Genomic DNA, 20,495 nt, shown 5'->3' on the forward strand with positions numbered 1-20,495 from the left:
AATACAGTATCTTATGCATTCTAAATTATCGCCCATTTGGAGAAGGAAAATGCAATAAATATTTACTAAGAGCTGCGCTTCAGTAGGTTGGTGGTAGATGGTGACTGTGTTGCCAAACCGAGTCCTCTGTCCTTTGAAGAATGTCTCTGGTGGTCACTTGGATAAGTTGTAGTAACGTCGTTGTGTGATAGATGGGATACTCTGTCTGTTCCTTCCTAACCTGCGTTTTCAGCTGCGGTCGCTAACGCAACGGCTAGGAGGTATCACTTCTGTCGTGAATAAGAGTTCAAAGTTCATACCATTCGCAACCAAAGCTCATGCTAATGTTGGCTTCGTTCTGTAGTTTTATCTGAACCATTCTGACATAGGATCGTCATCCTCATATCCTCGGAACAGATAGTTATGTTGTTGTCAAGGGCTTATATAGGAAGGAAGAGGAGGGTGTGTTTGAAAAGTTTTATAGCCCTTGTCCCTTCACAGGGGAGGGCCACTGATTGAGCAGCCCAAATCTCACATTTTAGAAGCTAAAATCACATTTCATCCCATCACAAATAATTTAATATTCAAACATTTAAATTGAACAACAATTCCATGTGAATCTGATAACTCTAATGTATAAACTTTCCACTGTAGAGTTTGTCATCTTATCATTGATGAGAATGTCTCCGATGACAACCGAACTAACATCATATTCATTAAGTACCACCACATATGTTCAATTGTTCGGATTACCAGAATATAGTTAATTTCCCCCCCCACATTCTGACGTTCCCAGAATCTTTATGTTAACCAAGGATTTTGCAAATGTAACCTTAGTAGGGTAGAGAGAGGAAAAGGGGGGGAAGAGGTATTTATGACTGTCATAAACCAACCCAAGCCAACGTCATGACAGCAGTGAGTGTTGCAACCGAGGACAGGTGATTTGTATGTTCTTCAGCACTCGGCGGCCCCGTTCTGTGAGCTTATGTGGCCTACCACTTCACGGCTGAGCCATTGTTGCTCCTAAACGTTTCCACTTCCCAATAACAGCACTTACAGTTGACCGGAGCAGCTCTAGCAGGGCAGAAATCTGACAAACTGACTTATTGGAAAGGTGGCGTCCTATGATGGTGCCACGTTGAACGTTACTGAGCCCTTCTGTAAGGTCCCTCTACTGCCAATGTTGTCTTTGGAGATGGCATGGCTGTGTGCTCGATTTTATACACCTGTCAGCAACAGGTGTGGCTGAAATAGCTGAATGCACTAATTTGAAGGGGGTCCACACACTTTTGTATATACAGTGTATTTGGGAAAGTATTACTTTTCCCACATTTTTCCACACTTACTTTTTTCCACATTTTGTCACATTACAGCCTTATTACAGCCTTATTCACCCTCATCAATCTAAACACAATACCCCCCAATGACAAAGTAAAAACAGGTTTTTAGAAATTCTGAAATATTACATTTACATAAGTATTCAAACATTCTACTCAGTACTTTGTTGAAGCACGATATATTATTGAGTCTTTTTGGGTATGATACTACAAGCTTGGCACACCTGTATTTGGGGTCCCCAAGAATACAGTGGCCTCCATCATTCTTAAATGGAAGAGGTATGGAACCACCAAGACTCTTCCTAGAGCTGGCCGCCCGGCCAAACTGAGCAATTGGGGAAGAAAGGCCTTGGTCAGGGAGGTTAACAAGAACCCGATGGTCAATCTGACAGAGCTCCAGAGTTTCTCTGTGGAGATGGTAGAAACAGAAGGACAACCATCTCTGCAGCACTCCACCAATCAGGCCTTTATGGTAGAGTGGCCAGACGGAAACCACTCCTCAGTAAAAAGGCATGAAATGACAGCCCGCTTGGGGTTTGCCAAAAGAAACAAGATTCTCTGGTCTGATGAAACCAAGATTGAACTCTTTGGCCTGAATGCCAAGCGTCACTTCTGGAGGAAACCTGGCACCATTCCTACTTTGAAGCATGGTGGTGGCAGCATCATGTTGTGGGGATGTTTTTGTTTTTCAGCGAAAGGGACTATTTTTCAGGAGAGACCAGGAGAGAAACTGACAGAGCTTGAGAGGATCTGCAGAGACGAATGGGACACTCCCCAAGTACAGGTGTGCTTGTAGCATCATACCCAAGAAGACTCGAGGCTGTAATCGCTGCCAAAGGTCCTTCAACAAAGTACTGAGTAAAGCAGGGGTGTCAAAGTCAAATGGACGGAGGGCCAAATAAAAAAATTTAGCTACAAGCCAGGGCCGGACTGTTCGAATGTTCATTGAAAATTTTTTAAATGACGCATATAGTCTAGTGAACCTAATTGAACCTACTGAAAACCTAACAAATATATTCCAATATGATCAGATAAATAAAGCAATATTTTCTTATGGCTCTGTCAGTAATCTTTAATTTTCAACAGACACAAAAGACAAATTTCCTTTATATAAAAATCCCCATAACATGAACATTAAATGAAAGAAACCGTATTCAAGGCACCATCAGTAGCCTATATTTTCTATTTTAGCAAAAGTGGGCTAAATTTACTTCAAAGAAAAAAACAATAATAGCAATTTTCTATCATCCACTCAACTGAAATATTTTAAAAATATAATTGGATTGAAATACAATAAAATAAAGTGCAAAAAAGGCTATTAATCAAAAACAACACTTTGTTTAAGGAGAAGTAACATGCAGTGAAAACAAATATTAAACTTTAACTTTTAAACTTGAACTGAGTAAAAACTCTAAATATGTGATTGCACAGTAATGTTCACTTGTTTGAGGTTGAGGGTGATACTTGGTGGTGTCCCATCTTTTCCACAAGTTCATCAATGTTCGGGGTAAGGCTCTGAGCTGAGGAAATCCTCAGAATTGAGTGGAGGTGTTCAGCAGTAAGTCGACTTCTGTGTGATGTTTTGTTCAAGTTCATCAAAGAAAACAGTTGTTCACACAGGTATGTGCTGCCAAACATAGACAACGTTTGAGCAGCCTGGATGCGCAGCTGGGGCATTGTGTCGGGGAGGAAACGGGCGAACTCCGCAGCACCCACTGCCGCATATTTTGCCCTCAGTGCATCATTGCATTGGAGGTCAATCAACTCCATTTGGAGGTTTGGTGGTGAGCTTTCCACGTCAACAGCAAATGGGTTACCGAGCAGTTCCAACCTGCTTTTTTGTGATTCAAAGTCAGCAAATCGGCGTCGAAAGTCAGCGGCAAGCATACCTATTTTATCAGCCAACTGTGCGCTCGGGAACGCACTGGTAGAGAGCTTCTCTTTCATGGTCTGGCAGCTGGGAAAGTGGCTCAAATTTTCTTTCCGCATCTGCGTCTCCCACAGAGTCAGTTTGGTTTTAAATGCCTTCACTGTACTGTACATATCAGAGATGACACGATCCCGACCCTGCAGCTGCAAGTTCATTGCATTCAGATGACTCGTAATGTCACACAGAAAAGCCATTTCACACAGAAACATTTCGTCTCGGAGTTGTGTTGTGTCTTTCCCTTTGCTGTCCAAGAACAGACAAATCTCCTCACGAAGCTCGAAACATCTTTGAAGCACCTTTCCCTGGCTTAGCCATCGCACCTCTGTGTGATAAGGCAAATCACCATGCTCCGTTTCTAACTCCGTCAGAAATGCCTTGAACTGGCGGTGATTCAAACCTTTGGCTCTGATAAAGTTAACTGTGCGCGTGATGATGCTCATTACATGCTCCATTTTCAAGGCTTTACCGCACAACGCTTCCTGGTGTATGATACAATGATAAGCTGTCAGCTCACCTGTCGCGTTTTCCTCTTGCATCTTTTCCCGTATCTTCGCCACCAGTCCGCTCCTGTGTCCACACATCGCAGGTGCTCCGTCGGTTGTCAAACCCACGAGTTTTTCCCAAGGCAGTTCCATCTCATTTACACATCTTGACACCTCTTCATACAAATCATGCCCCGTAGTTGTGCCATGCATAGGACGTAAAGCCAAAAACTCCTCTGTCACGCTTAGGCTGGAGTCCACTCCGCGGATGAAAATTGACAACTGGGCAATGTCAGAAATGTCGGTGCTCTCATCCACAGCCAAGGAATATGCAATGAAATCTTTTCCCTTTTTCACAAGCTGCTCTTTTAGATTGATGGACAACTGGTCTACTCTCTCGGCAATGGTGTTTCTGCTCAGACTCACATTTAAAAGAGTTGCCTTTTTTCTGGGCAAACTTCGTCACAAACTTTAATCATGCAGTTTTTGATGAAATCCCCCTCCGTAAATGGCCGGGCTGATTTAGCGATCTCTTCTGCCAAAATAAAACTGGCCTTGACAGCAGCCTGGCCTTGTGATTTGGCTTTTTTGAACAGAGCCTGTCGAGATTTGAGGCCTCGTTTTAATTCCTCTGCCTTTTGTAGCCTTTGTTCCATGTCCATATTCTTGTTTTTGTCCGCGTGTTTCGTTTCATAATGTCGTCTCAGATTATACTCTTTCAGTACCGCCACACTTTCTCCACACAGAAGACACACAGGTTTTCCAGCTACCTCCGTGAACAAATACTCCGACTCCCACCTTGTTTGAAACCCCGGTTCTCAGTGTCCACCTTCCGTTTTGCCATTTTTGATGGGTATCTGAAAGTTAATTTTACTGTGATGCTGACAACTGCTGTGCCAATAAATATTGAAATGAAGCAGCCTACTGCTCGGTGCGTCACCGTTGCATTGTGGGAAATGTAGTATTGGTGCGTGTAAAAGATCTGCGGGCTGCCGGCTTGCTGCGGTCTGCGGGCCGGTTCTAATAATAAATCAAGATCATCCCAGGGGCCGTAAAAACCTTCTCGCGGGCCGGATGTGGCCCGCGGGCCTTGACTCTGACATATGTGGAGTAAAGGGTCTGAATACTTATGTAAATGTGATATTTCAGATTTTTTTTAATTTTCATACACCGTTCAAAAGTTTGGGGTCACTTTGAAATTTCCTTGTTTTTGAAAGAAAAACACATTTTTTTGTCCATTAAAATAACATCATATTGATCAGAAATACCATGTAGACATTGTTAATGTTGTAAATGACTATTGTAGCAGAAAATGGCAGATTTTTTATGGAATATCTACATTATCAGCAACCATCACTCCTTTGTTCCAATGGAGCGTTGTGTTAGCTAATCCAAGCTTATCATTTTAAAAGGCTAATTGATCATTAGAAAACCCCTTTGCAATTATGTTAGCACAGCTGAAAACTGTTGTTCTGATTAAAGAAGCAATAAAACTGTCCTTCTTTAGACTAGTTGAGTATCTGGAGCATCAGCATGTGTGGGTTCGATTACAGGCTTAAAATGGCCAGAATCAAATAATTTTCTTCTGAAACTCATCAGTCTATTCTTGTTCTGAGAAATGAAGGCTATTCCATACGAGAAATTGCCAAGAAACTAGATTAGAAAGAGGAGTGTCTAGTTTGAGAAACAGACGCCTCACAAGTACAACTGGCAGCTTGATTAAATAGTACCCGCAAAACGGCAGTCTCAACGTCAACAGTGAAGAGGCAACTCTGGGATGCTGGCCTTCTAGGCAGAGTTTCAAAGAAAAAGCCATATTTCAGACTGGCCAATAAAAAAAGAGAAGATTAAGATGGGCAAAAGAATAGACACTGGACAGAGGAGCTCTGCCTAGAAGGCCTGCATCCCAGAGTCGCCTCTTCACTTTTGACGTTGAGACTGGCGTTTTGCAGGTACTATTTAATGAAACTGCCGGTTGAGGACTTGTAAGGCGTCTGTTCCTCAAACTAGACACTAATGTACTTGTCCTCTTGCTCAGTTGTGCACTGGGTCCTCCCACTCCTCTTTCTATTCTGGTTAGAGCCAGTTTGCACTGTTCTGTGAAAGGAAAGTAGTACACAGCGTTGTACAAGATCTTCAGTTTCTTGGCAATTTCTCACATGGAGTAGCCTTCATTTCTCAGAACAAGAATAGGCTGACAAGTTTCAGAAGAAAGTTCTTTGCTTCTGACCATTTTGAGCCTGTAATCGAACCCACAAATGCTGTAGCTACAACATGCCACTGGAACACAGGAGTGATGGTTGCTGATAAATGGCCCCTGTACGCCTATGTAGATATTCCATTAAGAATCTGCCGTTTCCAGCTACAATAGTCATTTACAACATTAACAATGTCTACACTGTATTTCTGATATATTTGATGTTATTTTAAAGGACAAAAAATGTGCTTTTCTTTCAAAAACAAGGACATTTCTATGTAACCCCAAACTTTTGAACGGTAGTATGTGTATATTTGCAAAAACTATTTAATACATTTTAGAATAAGGCTGTAACGTAACAAAATGTGGAAAAAGTCAAATGGTCTGAATACCTTCCGAGTGTGTGTATGTGTGTGTGTGTCTGTGTGTTTTGACATTTTGAGGTTGCTTGGAGCCAAAGAGGCTTCAAACCACAATTTTTATACTGAAGATAAAATATTCTTTAAGAAACATAATAAATATTAAAATACAACTTTCGTCTGTTCAAATGACCTCGTTGAGTGACTGTATGTGTGATCAGCAGCCTGCGACAGGGACGAGAACAATGGACTCTGAACTGATCAATGTCTAAACGTATGAAATCAATCGACTTAATCACCTCCCTCACCTCAAGGACTTTAAAGGTCACGTGTGAGCGCTTACATTTCACATCCATAGCAATTCCCAACATTATTCTAACGGTGGCAAAGCAACATTTAACAGAACTGGAAACAGATGTGCCACAGTATCCATACACCAATCTTAAAACACTAGAAACAAATAGCAGTGAATGTATTATCTGCCCATTCCAATATCTGGGTTAGCGCTATTACACAAACACAGTTACTGATTCCCATTCTGATATCACATGCTGCCGTCATACACTTACCAGCACTGTGTGATGCACCAGATTGAAAGCAGATAAAAATGTGTGTTGTTTTTTGTGGAGTTGATATAAAGAATGACTTTAGGGGATTCTGCACCCAGATCATAAATTGAATTGGGGTAAAGTAGCAGCAGTAATACACAATGAAATGCTACTCTGATATGCTTCATGAATATGGGCCCTGCAGTTCAGCATGTCCATAATAGAAACAGTGAGAAGTCTTAGATGACAGCTTCTCCTCAGGCCAGACAGACACCACTAGGATTTGGCCTACGTGAGCACATTAGTCTGCTTTTTTTTATTTCCAACAACATTCTTTCTCTATGGCAGTTTAATTTATATATGTACTGAGCTTTTTCTGCCTACTCTGGCAGTGTTGGGATGTTTATAAATTACCCTTTCACTGCTGTGTCCATGGCAACCCATTTCCCTTGCACTGTTCTGTAGTAGTGGGGCCTGTCCTCATTCTAACTCTGTCTTTGTTGTGTTTCCTGTTGTCCCGATTCTTCCTCAGCGCTGCAGTAAGCAGTAGCGGAAAGACAATGACGAGAGAGTTACTACTAAAATGACTCAAGTGTTCTGTGGCTGTCCTCTTTTTCATGGCCCTTGGGGAAGAAAAGGGGCCTTGTCTGGTCGCATTAGAGGCCTGAGCTTTTGTCAAGACTCCAGAGAAAGTACTGTGAACAGCGGTAGAGTTGGCAAGCGTAGTCAATGCCTTCAATGAGAGAGAATTCTTCAACGCTTCACTCCATGATTTTCAGGGCATACAGTAGGTTTGAGATATAAAATACAGCTATGGAGAGAATTCACTCAATTGAATGACTGGTGCTGTTCAACTATTGACCATCTTTAAAAGTAGACTATATACATGAGGCTTTTTATGGCAATGGTACACGCATCCCCGTTGACACAGGGTGCAGATACATTTGATCTACTAGTACTGGTGAAGATAAGGGTAAGACAGGTACATGACCAGCATTGGGAGAAAGGGAGGGCGAGAATGATACAGAATGCAAACACCAACACGAGTTTAATATTATATTATTTATTTATCTTTGTACAATGTAATTACAATACAAATATGTAGGTTTAAATACAAAATTCTGTAAATAAAGAATAAAAATAAACTCCACTAGTTTGTTATCACTACACTGTGGTTTACAATCGAGTTTAAGAGGTAATTTAGTTCTTATTTTGAACATAATTAACCTACAGTTTAATTTAAAGGGCGTGCAAACAAGGGTAATTTAACTAAATAAAAACAGCAATTTCATGAATGACTATGTCTTTTCTCTTAAAAGACAGGGAGAGAATTAATTTAGAAAATCTATTTGTCTAAACGAGCAAAAGCATGGCTCCTCACTACTGCTTTATATCTTTGGGAAAGCAAATGGATGTCAGTCAGTATTGTGCCACGTGAAAATGGCAAAGCCTGATTGGCTGAGTCCTAAGGAGTTATTAATGACCAGGAGAGCGGGATGGATGGAGCCTGTTTGTCTAGTTGTGATGTCCATTCAATAACACTGGTCCCCTGGGTTCCACTCCGTCTCACTCCCCATACACTCCTGTTGTTTGGGGCAGGATCGTACATAAAGCATTATAATGGCAAATAGCACAAAGCATCCCATCGAAGCACATGCGTTTGCCCCGTCTTGACTTGCCATTGGAAGTCCTGCCAAATGGGCTAAAATATACTGCACATTTACTGTCTTTGTGTGTTTAAACTAAAGTCACGGAGGGAATGCTTGCCTCTTTTGAGAATATGATCAAACAGTAAAGTCTTGTTTCTATGGAGTTCTAAATGCATGGTGAGTATCATTCTAACAGAAGTACCTTTGTTTGGGAGTAGTGAAAGGAGATTAAAGGAATGAAACAACCAGTCTGTTTAACGTAACATTTTTCTTCTTTCGTCTTTTCTCAGTTCATCACAGCCCTTCAATAGTCCACTTCCTCATCTCATTCTCGTAAGTATGCCCTCGATCTCTCCGTCTACCTTTCACCTTCCCGTTTTCTATCCCTCTTCCCCGACTATCCGTATCACTTTCATGTCTTTGTTTTCCCTCTACAAAGATGGATGCCTTCCTCGATCTGTTTAAAGTGGTAAATGACTCATCACTTCCTCTAGGCATCTTTACTCAGCCTGGTAGAGCACACAGCAGGTGCCATAACGTCTTCCTGTCACAATGGCCTCAGGACAAGAGCCTGGATCCAGAAGCCTCTACAAACTGACTGTAGTCCCACTATGTCAGAAGTGCAGCTTGACCCAGTCCACTGGGCACACACTGGTTGAATCAACGTTGTATCCACGTCATTTCAATTAAATGAAGTTGAACCATCGTTGAATTGACGGCTGTGCCCAGTGGGAGGCACTACTTTTGACCAAGGCCCTATGTAGGAATAGGGTGCTATTTCAATCCCAGTCCCAGCGACAAAACAACATCATAACTTCCTCTCAAATAAAGCTATCCCGACCTCGCCATCTTTATCTTACGAAGTGCTCAAGCTCTTCCCTCTCGCCTCTCTTGAACATCAGGCTCAACATTCCCAAATAGACCCTCGTAGTGTTGACTGACTAAACTCGTACTGGGGGTGACTACTACTCTGTTTCAGAATATAACGAGAGTCAACCAACCACGTTGGAATGTGCCGTACTATCTGGACCATTTGAACCCTTTCCAGAATGTTCTAGGGTTCTAGTGTGTCTGTCGTGCAGGTGGAGTGGCACTGGGACAGAGGTGTGTTAGGTCACCATGGTGATTTAGCTAACAGTGACTCATTTGGGTTGAATAGCAAATTGGCGGTTATACGTGGATTGGTAAGAAATAGAGGGTGAAAAAAGCATGCTATTTACACTCGTTTCCAGCCTCTGGTTTCATGACTCACTCCCTCTCTTTGCTCCCTCCGCTGCCAGTTACAGTTGCTAGTTATTTCCCTCCTCTTTCCAGTTCCACACAAAATAAATACAGGGAGAAACAACCTTTGAACACTGATGAAGAAAAGGAAAATGATGTAAAACTAAAACGGTTCAAATCTAAGTAAAAATAATAAATAAAACAATTTTGGCCGTCAAACTGTCACTCTTATTGGTCGACGCCTCCTTTGGGGTCTCTACCGTCGAGTCGTGTCATTGGCTAGTCAACCAGGGTCTTTGCTGTGCTTGGGTAACATCAGAATAATTTCTCTGTGTCTCATCTGTGTCCTGTGATGTGTCCATAATTCTCTGGCTCCTCCATAGATCCCCACGCAGAACATGATTGCTAGAAATCCCATGGAATGTATCGCGAGGAGCCCCATACACAGTCATCATGTCCCCCCTGCATTCAGACCTAAAATTACATCCTGGGGTCTCAACAGAGGAGGAGAAAATTAAGAGGGGGGTAGCGAAAGCATTTAGGGCATGGGGCTGGGGGCTGAGTGGAGTGGTTCAGTCTGGTTGGGGGTCTGCATCATCATAGTTTATGCAGTGGCCTGACCTGGGTTAATACCGAGTTTAAGCTCGATCTCAAAGGTCTTTTGCAAGTCATTGGAGAAAGGGTTGGGCGCCGCCTTGGGTTGCGATTTGGTCTCCAGCGCAGCCCACTTTGCCTCGAAGCGATCAACCTCCTGGGCATCGGCTGGTGGCGGGTTGGCCAGCTGCGCGCTCTCCGGTGGCCAGCTGCTGCTACTGCCACCGTTGCTGCTAGTGCCGTTCTGCGTAATGGTGGCGAGGGAGGAGGTGGGAATGTTGTGGGGGAGGCCGTTGACGGTGGGATGAGTTCCAAAGGGTGGCATAGGGAACCCGCCCGGTTGGCCGGAGAAAGAGTGGCGATGCCCACCACTGAGCGTGCCCATTTTAGGCCCTGAGCCCATGCCCATGGAAGGCCCGCCGGTAGAGCCGCCTGCCGTGCAGAAAACATTAGCCACCATCTGGGAAGGCGTGATGCCCACCACAGGCACACTGGCGTTGGAGTACGCCATGCTGTTGGCCAGGGCGGGCATGTAGGCCTGCATGGGTACAAACGCTGGCTGCATGGGTGGCTGGGTATACATGCCCACGGGCGCGGGAGTGGCATCAAATGACAAGGGAAAGGGCTGCATGGAAGTGGGCAGGGAACCAGGTACCGCTGGCATGGTTGCCCCTGGCATGGATGCCCCCATTAGGGGCACACATGACATAGGTGTGCTTGACATGGGTGGCCCTGGAATGGCAGGGGTGGGCTGGATGGGTGGCGGGGGCAGGTTGGGGGTCTGTTGCTGGGCTTTGACGGCCTGGGCCACCTCCTGCAGCCAGCGCTCAGCCTCGGAGGGCGTCCTCCTGTGCCCACTGTGGACCACCGGTGGAGGGGACTGGACCGGGGGCTCCGCCTGCACCCAGGAGGACGTGGCTGTGAAAGAGAAGCAGAGCACCACATGTCAATCACATGCTACATCAACCCTGCTGCTGGATCTCTCTACCGCTTTACCATGACAAGCAGAGGACACACACACTCCCTATTCGGCAGCCTTTTCTGATTAGGGCCGGGATTCAAGGCGTGCCATATATACAACAAACCTTTTAAGGGTTGAGCCGACATGCACAACATTTACAATGAATGTGACTTCCACAAACATCGGGTAAAAGGCCTTTAAAAAGCTCCATTGACGGCTGTATAGTGACCTGCACTGTAGCACATCACAGACTGAATCCCGGACTAGAGATAACTGACACTTCGCAGGCAATTCAGCCTTACAAGCATTAGAAACAATAGAGCATTGGAAACATTACAAATTCAAACACAATACAAACACAATACAAATGCATTACAAATGCATTACAAACACAATACAAACACATTACAAACACAATACAAATACATTATAAACACAATACAAAGTTGGAGTTGAGCTGTACACTACATGTTAAGCCAGACTAGAGCTCATAGAGAGAATGATAAGGTAGTCAATGAGTTACCTTGCAGGGGGGCAGGGGGAGGGGGGATGGCTGGGGGCACAGTGCAGGCTGGCAGGCCGTTGGGGGTGGGGTTGGAGAAGAGTTCCTCAGAGGGCCTGGTGAAAGAATGGTTGATCTGGCTGCACAGAGCGTTGATGCTGCTGTCTGCCTCGCCACACACGGACAGATCCATCTCTGGGACTACAGAGGGGGAGAAGGGTTGAGGATTGGCTTTCCTTTGGATGATTTGATGGCAAGATTAAAGTCTTGGGCCAAACATACACTTATATAATGATATAAGATTAAAGTACATGACACCGGATGTTAACATTTCTAAGCCTTTTATTGAAAAGTAATCTGTTCCCATGGTCCTATGAGGTCTACATAATCGTTTGTACTTCAAAGTAAGAAAATAAAAGTTCCTCTGTAACACACCCGACCAGTCTGTTATTCATGCATGAGATTTTCTATGGCCTAAATCCTTAGTGTAGAAAACAGAGAAAACCTCTCAACCTATAGCCAGTAGACAAAAATAGCTCACAATTTGTGTAATTCCCCTATCAGTGACCTGTCCCTGACAGAGAGAGAGAGCAAAGCCTGTGGAGAGCAGAGAGAGCTGTGGGGCCAATCAGAACCAGAGGGGTCAGTGGTGGATGTAATCCCTATGGAGCTGCTGCTGCATCGTCTCTCTGTTGGATCCTATTAATGAGGGCACACCATAGCAAAACCTTTTGCAACGAAAACGAAAATGGGCATTTCTTATTGGACAAGTCACACCCTGTTTCAGTCTGTTTTCTTCTGTTTGGTGCCTAATGAATATGACCTTGCTTAGAAGAACTACTCCCGGTGCAGATGTAGAGTGTCTTTCTGTCTGGAGAGCCCTGCTGCTTTGTTCTTGACTGCCTTGTAATGTCTCTCTTTCTGAACATTTCATTTGCCCATAGGGTTCAGAGAGGACAGGAGCAGCTGTGGGGTTTCTCTGTGTAGTAGTGTAGTGTTAGTGTGCATGCATGTGTGCATCCGTGTGTGTGTATGTGTACTACAATCTCTGGGTCTATGGCTGTGAGAGGGGCTGGCTGGGGGCTGTCTCTGTGGACATGACAGCTTTAAGGGGATGTGGAGGGACTGGTCTAGTGGAGACTGCTCATAGACACATTGTTCACTGAGAGAGCTGTGAAATTAGCTGCTACTGTGTGTGTGTGTGTGGGTGTGTGTACATGTGTCCTGTGCTTGCGTGTGTTCATGCTCATGTGGCTTCTATTGCTAGCTAAGTGCGTGTGTGGGTGTCTTCTATGCATGCGTGGGATTCAAATAGGTACAGATCCTATACGAAAGAGAGAGTCTCTGTACACTATGCTACTACTGCTACTGCTGCATACATGAATGTAAATAGATGTCAGGCACAATTGTGCTGCAACCTTCAGAAATGTGTGCTTATTAATTATTAAAAGCCACGGCCTGCCACCATCAGCTTCATAATAACTATAATCAACATAACTGAGAGGTTTAATCTACCTTACTACAGCAGGAACAAAGCCGTGCTGGGAATCCTAATCATCATACTTATAACCATTACATGGACTCAGCAATCAGCCACAGCAATTAACAACATCCTTAATAACACACTAATGATCAACTCCACTGCTATTATGACCCCAATCAATCTCTGGCTTCACTTGTTCCTGGTCAAATACTACTTTGGTGTAATTATAAACACCACCATACGTTGTCATAAGGGTCCAGAGTTTTTTCTGACCCATGATCTGACCAGGAAAAAGCCCTGAGTTTGCCTTGGTCATGTCATGAAGGCAGGAAAACTCCAGGCTCTGGCTGACATTAGCCTTGATTTCCAGGCTTCCTCCGAGTGATGAACACAACATGGAAGGATGGCATTGCAGGACTATGTTGTCCTATACTGGTGAGGCTAACCACTCTTTGTTCTTGGTCATAGAATGCAGAGACTTAGCTAAGCTAACATAAACAGGTGAGGCTAACCTGGGTTCTTGCTCTGGAAGTCGGCGGTCTTGCGCTGCAGGTTGGAAGGCAGGTCGTTGAGGCGCAGCGAGAGCTGCCTCTTGAATGGCGAGTTCTTCCCGCTGAGGGCCGGGAAGCCCCGGAAGGAGCCCTGACGCACCAGTTGCTCAATGGGCGCGTGGCGCCGCGGGATGGCATGCTCCACCCCCTGCCCCACAGGCGAGGCCGAGCCCTCAGGGGGTGAGGAGGTGCCAGGGGGGATGGCTGGGATGGTACACGGGGGCTCTGGAGACAGACAGAGTACAATGGTTAATGTTGGACTACAATTACCAGGGTAAATGTTGGACTATAATGACCAGGGTTAATGTTGGTATATAATGACCAGGGTAAATGTTGGACAATAATGACCAGGGTTAATGTTGGACTACAATGACCAGGGTTAATGTTGGACTACAATGACCAGGGTTAATGTTGGACAACAATGACCAGGGTTAATGTTGGACTACAATGACCGGGGTAAATGTTGGACTATAATGACCAGGGTTAAGGTTTGGACTACAATGACCAGGGTAAATGTTGTTATATAATGACCAGGGTTAATCTTGGACTACAATGACCGGGGTAAATGTTGGACTATAATGACCAGGGTTAATGTTGGACTATAATGACCCGGGTTAATCTTGGACTACAATGACCAGGGTAAATGTTGGACTACAATGACCAGGGTTAATGTTGGACTACAATGACCAGGGTTAATGTTGGACTATAATGACCCGGGTTAATCTTGGACTACAATGACCAGGGTAAATGTTGGACTACAATGACCAGGGTTAATGTTGGACTACAATGACCAGGGTTAATGTTGGACTATAATGACCCGGGTTAATGTTGGACTACAATGACCAGGGTAAATGTTGGACTACAATGACCAGGGTTAATGTTGGACTACAATGACCAGGGTTAATGTTGGACTACAATGACCAGGGTTAATGTTGGACTACAATGACCAGGGTTAATGTTGGACTATAATGACCAGGGTTAATGTTGGACTACAATGACCAGGGTTAATGTTGGACTACAATGACCAGGGTTAATGTTGGACTATAATGACCAGGGTTAATGTTGGACTACAATGACCAGGGTAAATGTTGGACTACAATGACCAGGGTTAATGTTGGACTATAATGACCCGGGTTAATGTTGGACTACAATGACCAGGGTAAATGTTGGACTACAACCAGTAACCACTACAGCCAATAACACTGATAAGGGTTACTACTGGCCAACATACAGTAGATGTGTTGTTACACTTCAGAGTGATTGAGGAGAACAACAACCATCGACAGTGAGTGAACCCTCCTGTTCCTGTTAGCTCTATAACACAGGCCACATTTGACTTTCCAGTAACTTTCCAGTGATACATTAGAATGTGAGAGACAGGTGTGACTGTCTGTGTGTTTGTGCTGCTCTCCGTCTCCTGATGAGTCATACCTTTCTTCTTGTCCTGCAGCTGCTTCGTGATGTCATCGCGCTCGCCCCCCTGCTGGCTGGACGACGTCATGCGGAACGAGCCCTCGCGCACGAAGGAGGTGCGGCTGGCGTCGAACGAGGCTGTGACGCCGCACTCTTTCTCACGCCGCTGCTTCCTCTCCAGACAGGCGGCGAAGGCACAGCCCACGGCGTGGCTCATACGCTCGCCCTAGTGACCGCAACACACCCCGTCAACACCCCTCCTCAACACCCTTGTGTGTGTACGTGGGCGCATGCATGTTTGCATGTGTGTAAAACTCTATTATGTGTGAATGGCCACTAATACTGAAACATACACATTGACAAATCTGAATATAGCCTAAAGCCAGTCAATTTCCATACTGGAAAATGCTTTATCAAACCAAAGCCATGTCTTTGAGCAATGACTTGACACTATAAAAGTGATTATCACCCTGTAGGAAATATGTCTCCGAGTGCCAGGAGGTCACAGTGGATAGGGCTAAAAGAAGCAATTGAGATGGAGATAACCCTAGACTAATCCTAATCTTAATCCCTGGGTGAGCGATATGGGGATTGGACTAGTCGCTGGGCCTGGGCCCACTCACACACACACACCCTCACCGAGTCCTTCAGGGCCATGAAGCAGTGGCAGATCCAGCGTCGTGTGGTGCCATCACGGCAGATGTAGGAGAAAGCCTTGTCATAATTGCGGTCGGGCGCACAGAAGGACACCTTCTCAATGGTCTGGTCTACGATGAGGTCCTAAAGACAAAGACATTACATTGTAGAGAAGGCTGATTTTGCCATGTCATAAATGAAACGTATCACACATAACATGTTAGCCTATAGAGAATGCATATGATTAAAACACACATACTAAAATATCAAATGTAATCTCCTGGGCTACAATACCCGGACCCACGACCGGTCTATCGATGTCACTGCATGAAGAGGAATAAACAGACTCACCCCATCGCGACGTCCTCCAAAGGCTAACTCTCGAGCCCTCGCTATCTCCTTGCTTGCTAATTCGGCATGCTAACTGCTAGCTTGTTTAGCCCAGGTCCGCTAACTACTACCTTGTTTACCCCGGCCTGCTAATCTGTTAGCTTGTTAGCACAGGCCTGCTAACCGTCTGCATCGCCGCGTCCCAAACACGCAGTGGCCCATATGTACTTTCTATCTCTTCCCGATTTAAAAAAAATGGTTTATACCTTCCGGAAACCTGCCTCACCCAACGTGATACGGAATCGCTATTATTTTTAAAACACACTCAAGAACCTCCAGAAGCTAACCAGCTAACTAGCTACAAGCTATTTAGTCATTGTTAGTTTTTTAACCTGGATAACACTCGCCAGTCCAGCCCCCCTGCCCCATCCACCGCTGCCCCTGGACTCTGATCACTTGGCTACATCGCTGATGCACGCTGGACTGTCCATTAATCACGGTACTCCATTCTGCTTGTTTGTTTTATCTGTCGGCCCCGTTGCCTAGTCAATGCTATTTTATCTGCTGTTGTTATGCTAGCTGATTAGCTGTTGTCTCACCCACTGTTTTTAGCTAGCTTTCCCAATTCAACACCTGTGATTACTGTATGCCTCACTGTATGTCTCTCTCAAATGTCAATATGCCTTGTATACTGTTGCTCAGGTTAGTTATCATTGTTTTAGTTCACAATGGAGCCCCTAGTCCCAATCCTCATACCCCTGATACCTCCTTTGTCCCACCTCCCACATATGCGGTGACCTCACCCATTACAACCAGCATGTCCAGAGATAAAACCTCTCTCATCACCCAGTGCCTGGGCTTACCTCCGCCATACCCGCACCCCACCATACCCCTGTCTGCGCATTATGCCCTGAATATATTCTACCATGCCCAGAAACCTGCTCCTCTTATTCTCTGTCCCCAACGCTCTAGGCGACCAGTTTTGATAGCCTTTAGCCGCACCCTCATACTACTCCTTCTCTGTTCCGCGGGTGAAGTGGAGGTAAACCCAGGCCCTGCATGTCCCCAGGCACCCTCATTTGTTGACTTCTGTGATCGAAAAAGCCTTGGTTTCATGCATGTCAACATCAGAAGCCTCCTCCCTAAGTTTGTTTTACTCACTGCTTTAGCACACTCTGCTAACCCTGATGTCCTTGCCGTGTCTGAATCCTGGCTCAGGAAGGCCACCAAAAATTCAGAGATTTCCATACCCAACTATAACATATTCCGTCAAGATAGAACTGCCAAAGGGGGAGGAGTTGCATTCTACTGCAGAGATAGCCTGCAAAGTAATGTCATACTTTCCAGGTCCATACCCAAACAGTTCGAACTACTAATTCTGAAAATTACTCTCTCCAGAAATAAGTATCTCACTGTTGCCGCCTGCTACCGACCCCCCTCAGCTCCCAGCTGTGCCCTGGACACCATTTGTGAATTGATTGCCCCCCATCTAGCTTCAGAGTTTGTTCTGTTAGGTGACTTAAACTGGGATGTGCTTAACACCCCGGCAGTCCTACAATATAAGCTAGATGCCCTCAATCTCACACAAATCATCAAGGAACCCACCAGGTACAACCCTAACTCTGTAAGCAAGGGCACCCTCATAGACGTCATCCTGACCAACTGGCCCTCCAAATACACCTCTGCTGTCTTCAACCAGGATCTCAGCGACCACTGCCTCATTGCCTGTATCCGCTACGGTGCCGCAGTCAAACGACCACCCCTCATCACTGTCAAACGCTCCCTAAAACACTTCTGTGAGCAGGCCTTTCTAATCGACCTGGCCCGGGTATCCTGGAAGGACATTGACCTCATCCCGTCAGTTGAGGATGCCTGGTCATTCTTTAAGAGTAACTTCCTCACCATTTTAGATAAGCATGCTCCGTTCAAAAAATGCAGAACTAAGAACAGATACAGCCCTTGGTTCACTCCAGACCTGACTGCCCTCGACCAGCACAAAAACATCCTGTGGCGGACTGCAATAGCATCGAACAGTCCCCGCGATATGCAACTGTTCAGGGAAGTCAGGAACCAATACACGTAGTCAGTCACGAAAGCTAAGGCCAGCTTCTTCAGGCAGAAGTTTGCATCCTGTAGCTCCAACTCCAAAAAGTTCTGGGACACTGTGAAGTCCATGGAGAACAAGAGCACCTCCTCCCAGCTGCCCACTGCACTGAGGCTAGGGAACATGGTCACCACCGACAAATCCATGATTATCGAAAACTTCAACAAGCATTTCTCAACGGCTGGCCATGCCTTCCGCCTGGCTACTCCAACCTCGGCCAACAGCTCCGGCCCCCCCGCAGCTCCTCGCCCAAGCCTCTCCAGGTTCTCCTTTACCCAAATCCAGATAGCAGATGTTCTGAAAGAGCTGCAAAACCTGGACCCGTATAAATCAGCTGGGCTTGACAATCTGGACCCTCTATTTCTGAAACTATCCGCCGCCATTGTCGCAACCCCTATTACCAGCCTGTTCAACCTTCAACCTCTGCCTTTTTTTTCATATCGTCTGAGATCCCCAAGGATTGGAAAGCTGCCGCAGTCATCCCCCTCTTCAAAGGGGGAGACACCCTGGACCCAAACTGTTACAGACCTATATCCATTCTGCCCTGCCTATCTAAGGTCTTCGAAAGCCAAGTCAACAAACAGGTCACTGACCATCTCGAATCCCACCGTACCTTCTCCGCTATGCAATCTGGTTTCCGAGCCGGTCACGGGTGCACCTCAGCCACACTCAAGGTACTAAACGACATCATAACCGACATCGATAAAAGACAGTACTGTGCAGCCGTCTTCATCGACCTTGCCAAGGGTTTCGACTCTGTCAATCACCATATTCTTATCGGCAGACTCAGTAGCCTCGGTTTTTCGAATGACTGCCTTGCCTGGTTCACCAATTACTTTGCAGACAGAGTTCAGTGTGTCAAATCGGAGGGCATGCTGTCCGGTCCTCTGGCAGTCTCTATGGGGGTGCCACAGGGTTCAATTCTCGGGCCGACTCTTTTCTCTGTATATATCAATGATGTTGCTCTTGCTGCGGGCGATTCCCTGATCCACCTCTACGCAGACGACACCATTCTATATACTTTCGGCCCGTCATTGGACACTGTGCTATCTAACCTCCAAACGAGCTTCAATGCCATACAACACTCCTTCTGTGGCCTCCAACTGCTCTTAAACGCGAGTAAAACCAAATGCATGCTTTTCAACCGATCGCTGCCTGCACCCGCATGCCCGACTAGCATCACCACACTGGATGGTTCCGACCTTGAATATGTGGACACCTATAAGTACCTAGGTGTCTGGCTAGACTGCAAACTCTCCTTCCAGGCCCATATCAAACATCTCCAATCGAAAATCAAATCAAGAGTTGGCTTTCTATTCCGCAACAAAGCCTCCTTCACTCACGCTGCCAAGCTTACCCTAGTAAAACTGACTATCCTACCGATACTCGACTTCGGCGATGTCATCTACAAAATTGCTTCCAACACTCTACTCAGCAAACTGGATGCAGTTTATCACAGTGCCATCCGTTTTGTCACTAAAGCACCTTATACTACCCACCACTGCGACTTGTATGCTCTAGTAGGCTGGCCCTCGCTACATATTCGTCGCCAGACCCACTGGCTCCAGGTCATCTACAAGGCCATGCTAGGTAAAGCTCCGCCTTATCTCAGTTCACTGGTCACGATGGCAACACCCATCCGTAGCACGCGCTTCAGCAGGTGTATCTCACTGATCATCCCTCAAGCTAACACCTCATTTGGCCTCCTTTCGTTCCAGTTCTCTGCTGCCTGTGACTGGAACGAATTGTAAAAATCGCTGAAGTTGGAGACTTTTATCTCCCTCACCAACTTCAAACATCAGCTATCTGAGCAGCTAACAGCAGCTAGCTGTACATAATCTATTGGTAAATAGCCCACCAATTTTCACCTACCTCATCCCCACAGTTTTTATTTATTTACTTTTCTGCTCTTTTGCGCACCAATATCTCTACCTGTACATGATCATCTGATCATTTATCACTCCAGTGTTAATCTGCAATATTGTAATTATTCGCCTACCTCCTCATGCCTTTTGCACACATTGTATATAGACTCCCCTTTTTTTCTACTGTGTTATTGACTTGTTAATTGTTTACTCCATGTGTAACTCTGTGTTGTCTGTTCATACTGCTATGCTTTATCTTGGTCAGGTCGCAGTTGCAAATTAGAACTTGTTCTCAACTAGCCTACCTGGTTAAATAAAGGTGAAATAAAATAAATAAATAAAAAATTATTTGGT

General features: G+C 45.3%; 1 protein-coding gene across 4 annotated transcripts in view; it reads right to left on the reverse strand.

Annotated features, from left to right (window-relative positions):
• Nucleotides 1-7,875: 7,875 nt before the first annotated feature.
• Nucleotides 7,876-20,495, reverse strand: part of LOC118397275 (numb-like protein) — a 61,402-nt gene continuing 48,782 nt past the window's right edge. For all 4 annotated transcript variants that reach the window (XM_035791880.2, XM_035791882.1, XM_035791879.2 and 1 more), the window contains exons 5-9: nt 15,846-15,986; nt 15,225-15,432; nt 13,755-14,018; nt 11,781-11,960; nt 7,876-11,214 (exon numbers count right to left, since the gene is read on the reverse strand). In XM_035791880.2, coding sequence (XP_035647773.1) covers nt 10,307-11,214; nt 11,781-11,960; nt 13,755-14,018; nt 15,225-15,432; nt 15,846-15,986 — 1,701 coding nt within the window. In that variant the 3' untranslated portion in view covers nt 7,876-10,306. The remainder of the gene's footprint in view (nt 11,215-11,780; nt 11,961-13,754; nt 14,019-15,224; nt 15,433-15,845; nt 15,987-20,495) is intronic.

Source organism: Oncorhynchus keta, chromosome 18 (genome assembly GCF_023373465.1).
Source record: "Oncorhynchus keta strain PuntledgeMale-10-30-2019 chromosome 18, Oket_V2, whole genome shotgun sequence".
Taxonomy (NCBI): domain Eukaryota; kingdom Metazoa; phylum Chordata; class Actinopteri; order Salmoniformes; family Salmonidae; genus Oncorhynchus; species Oncorhynchus keta.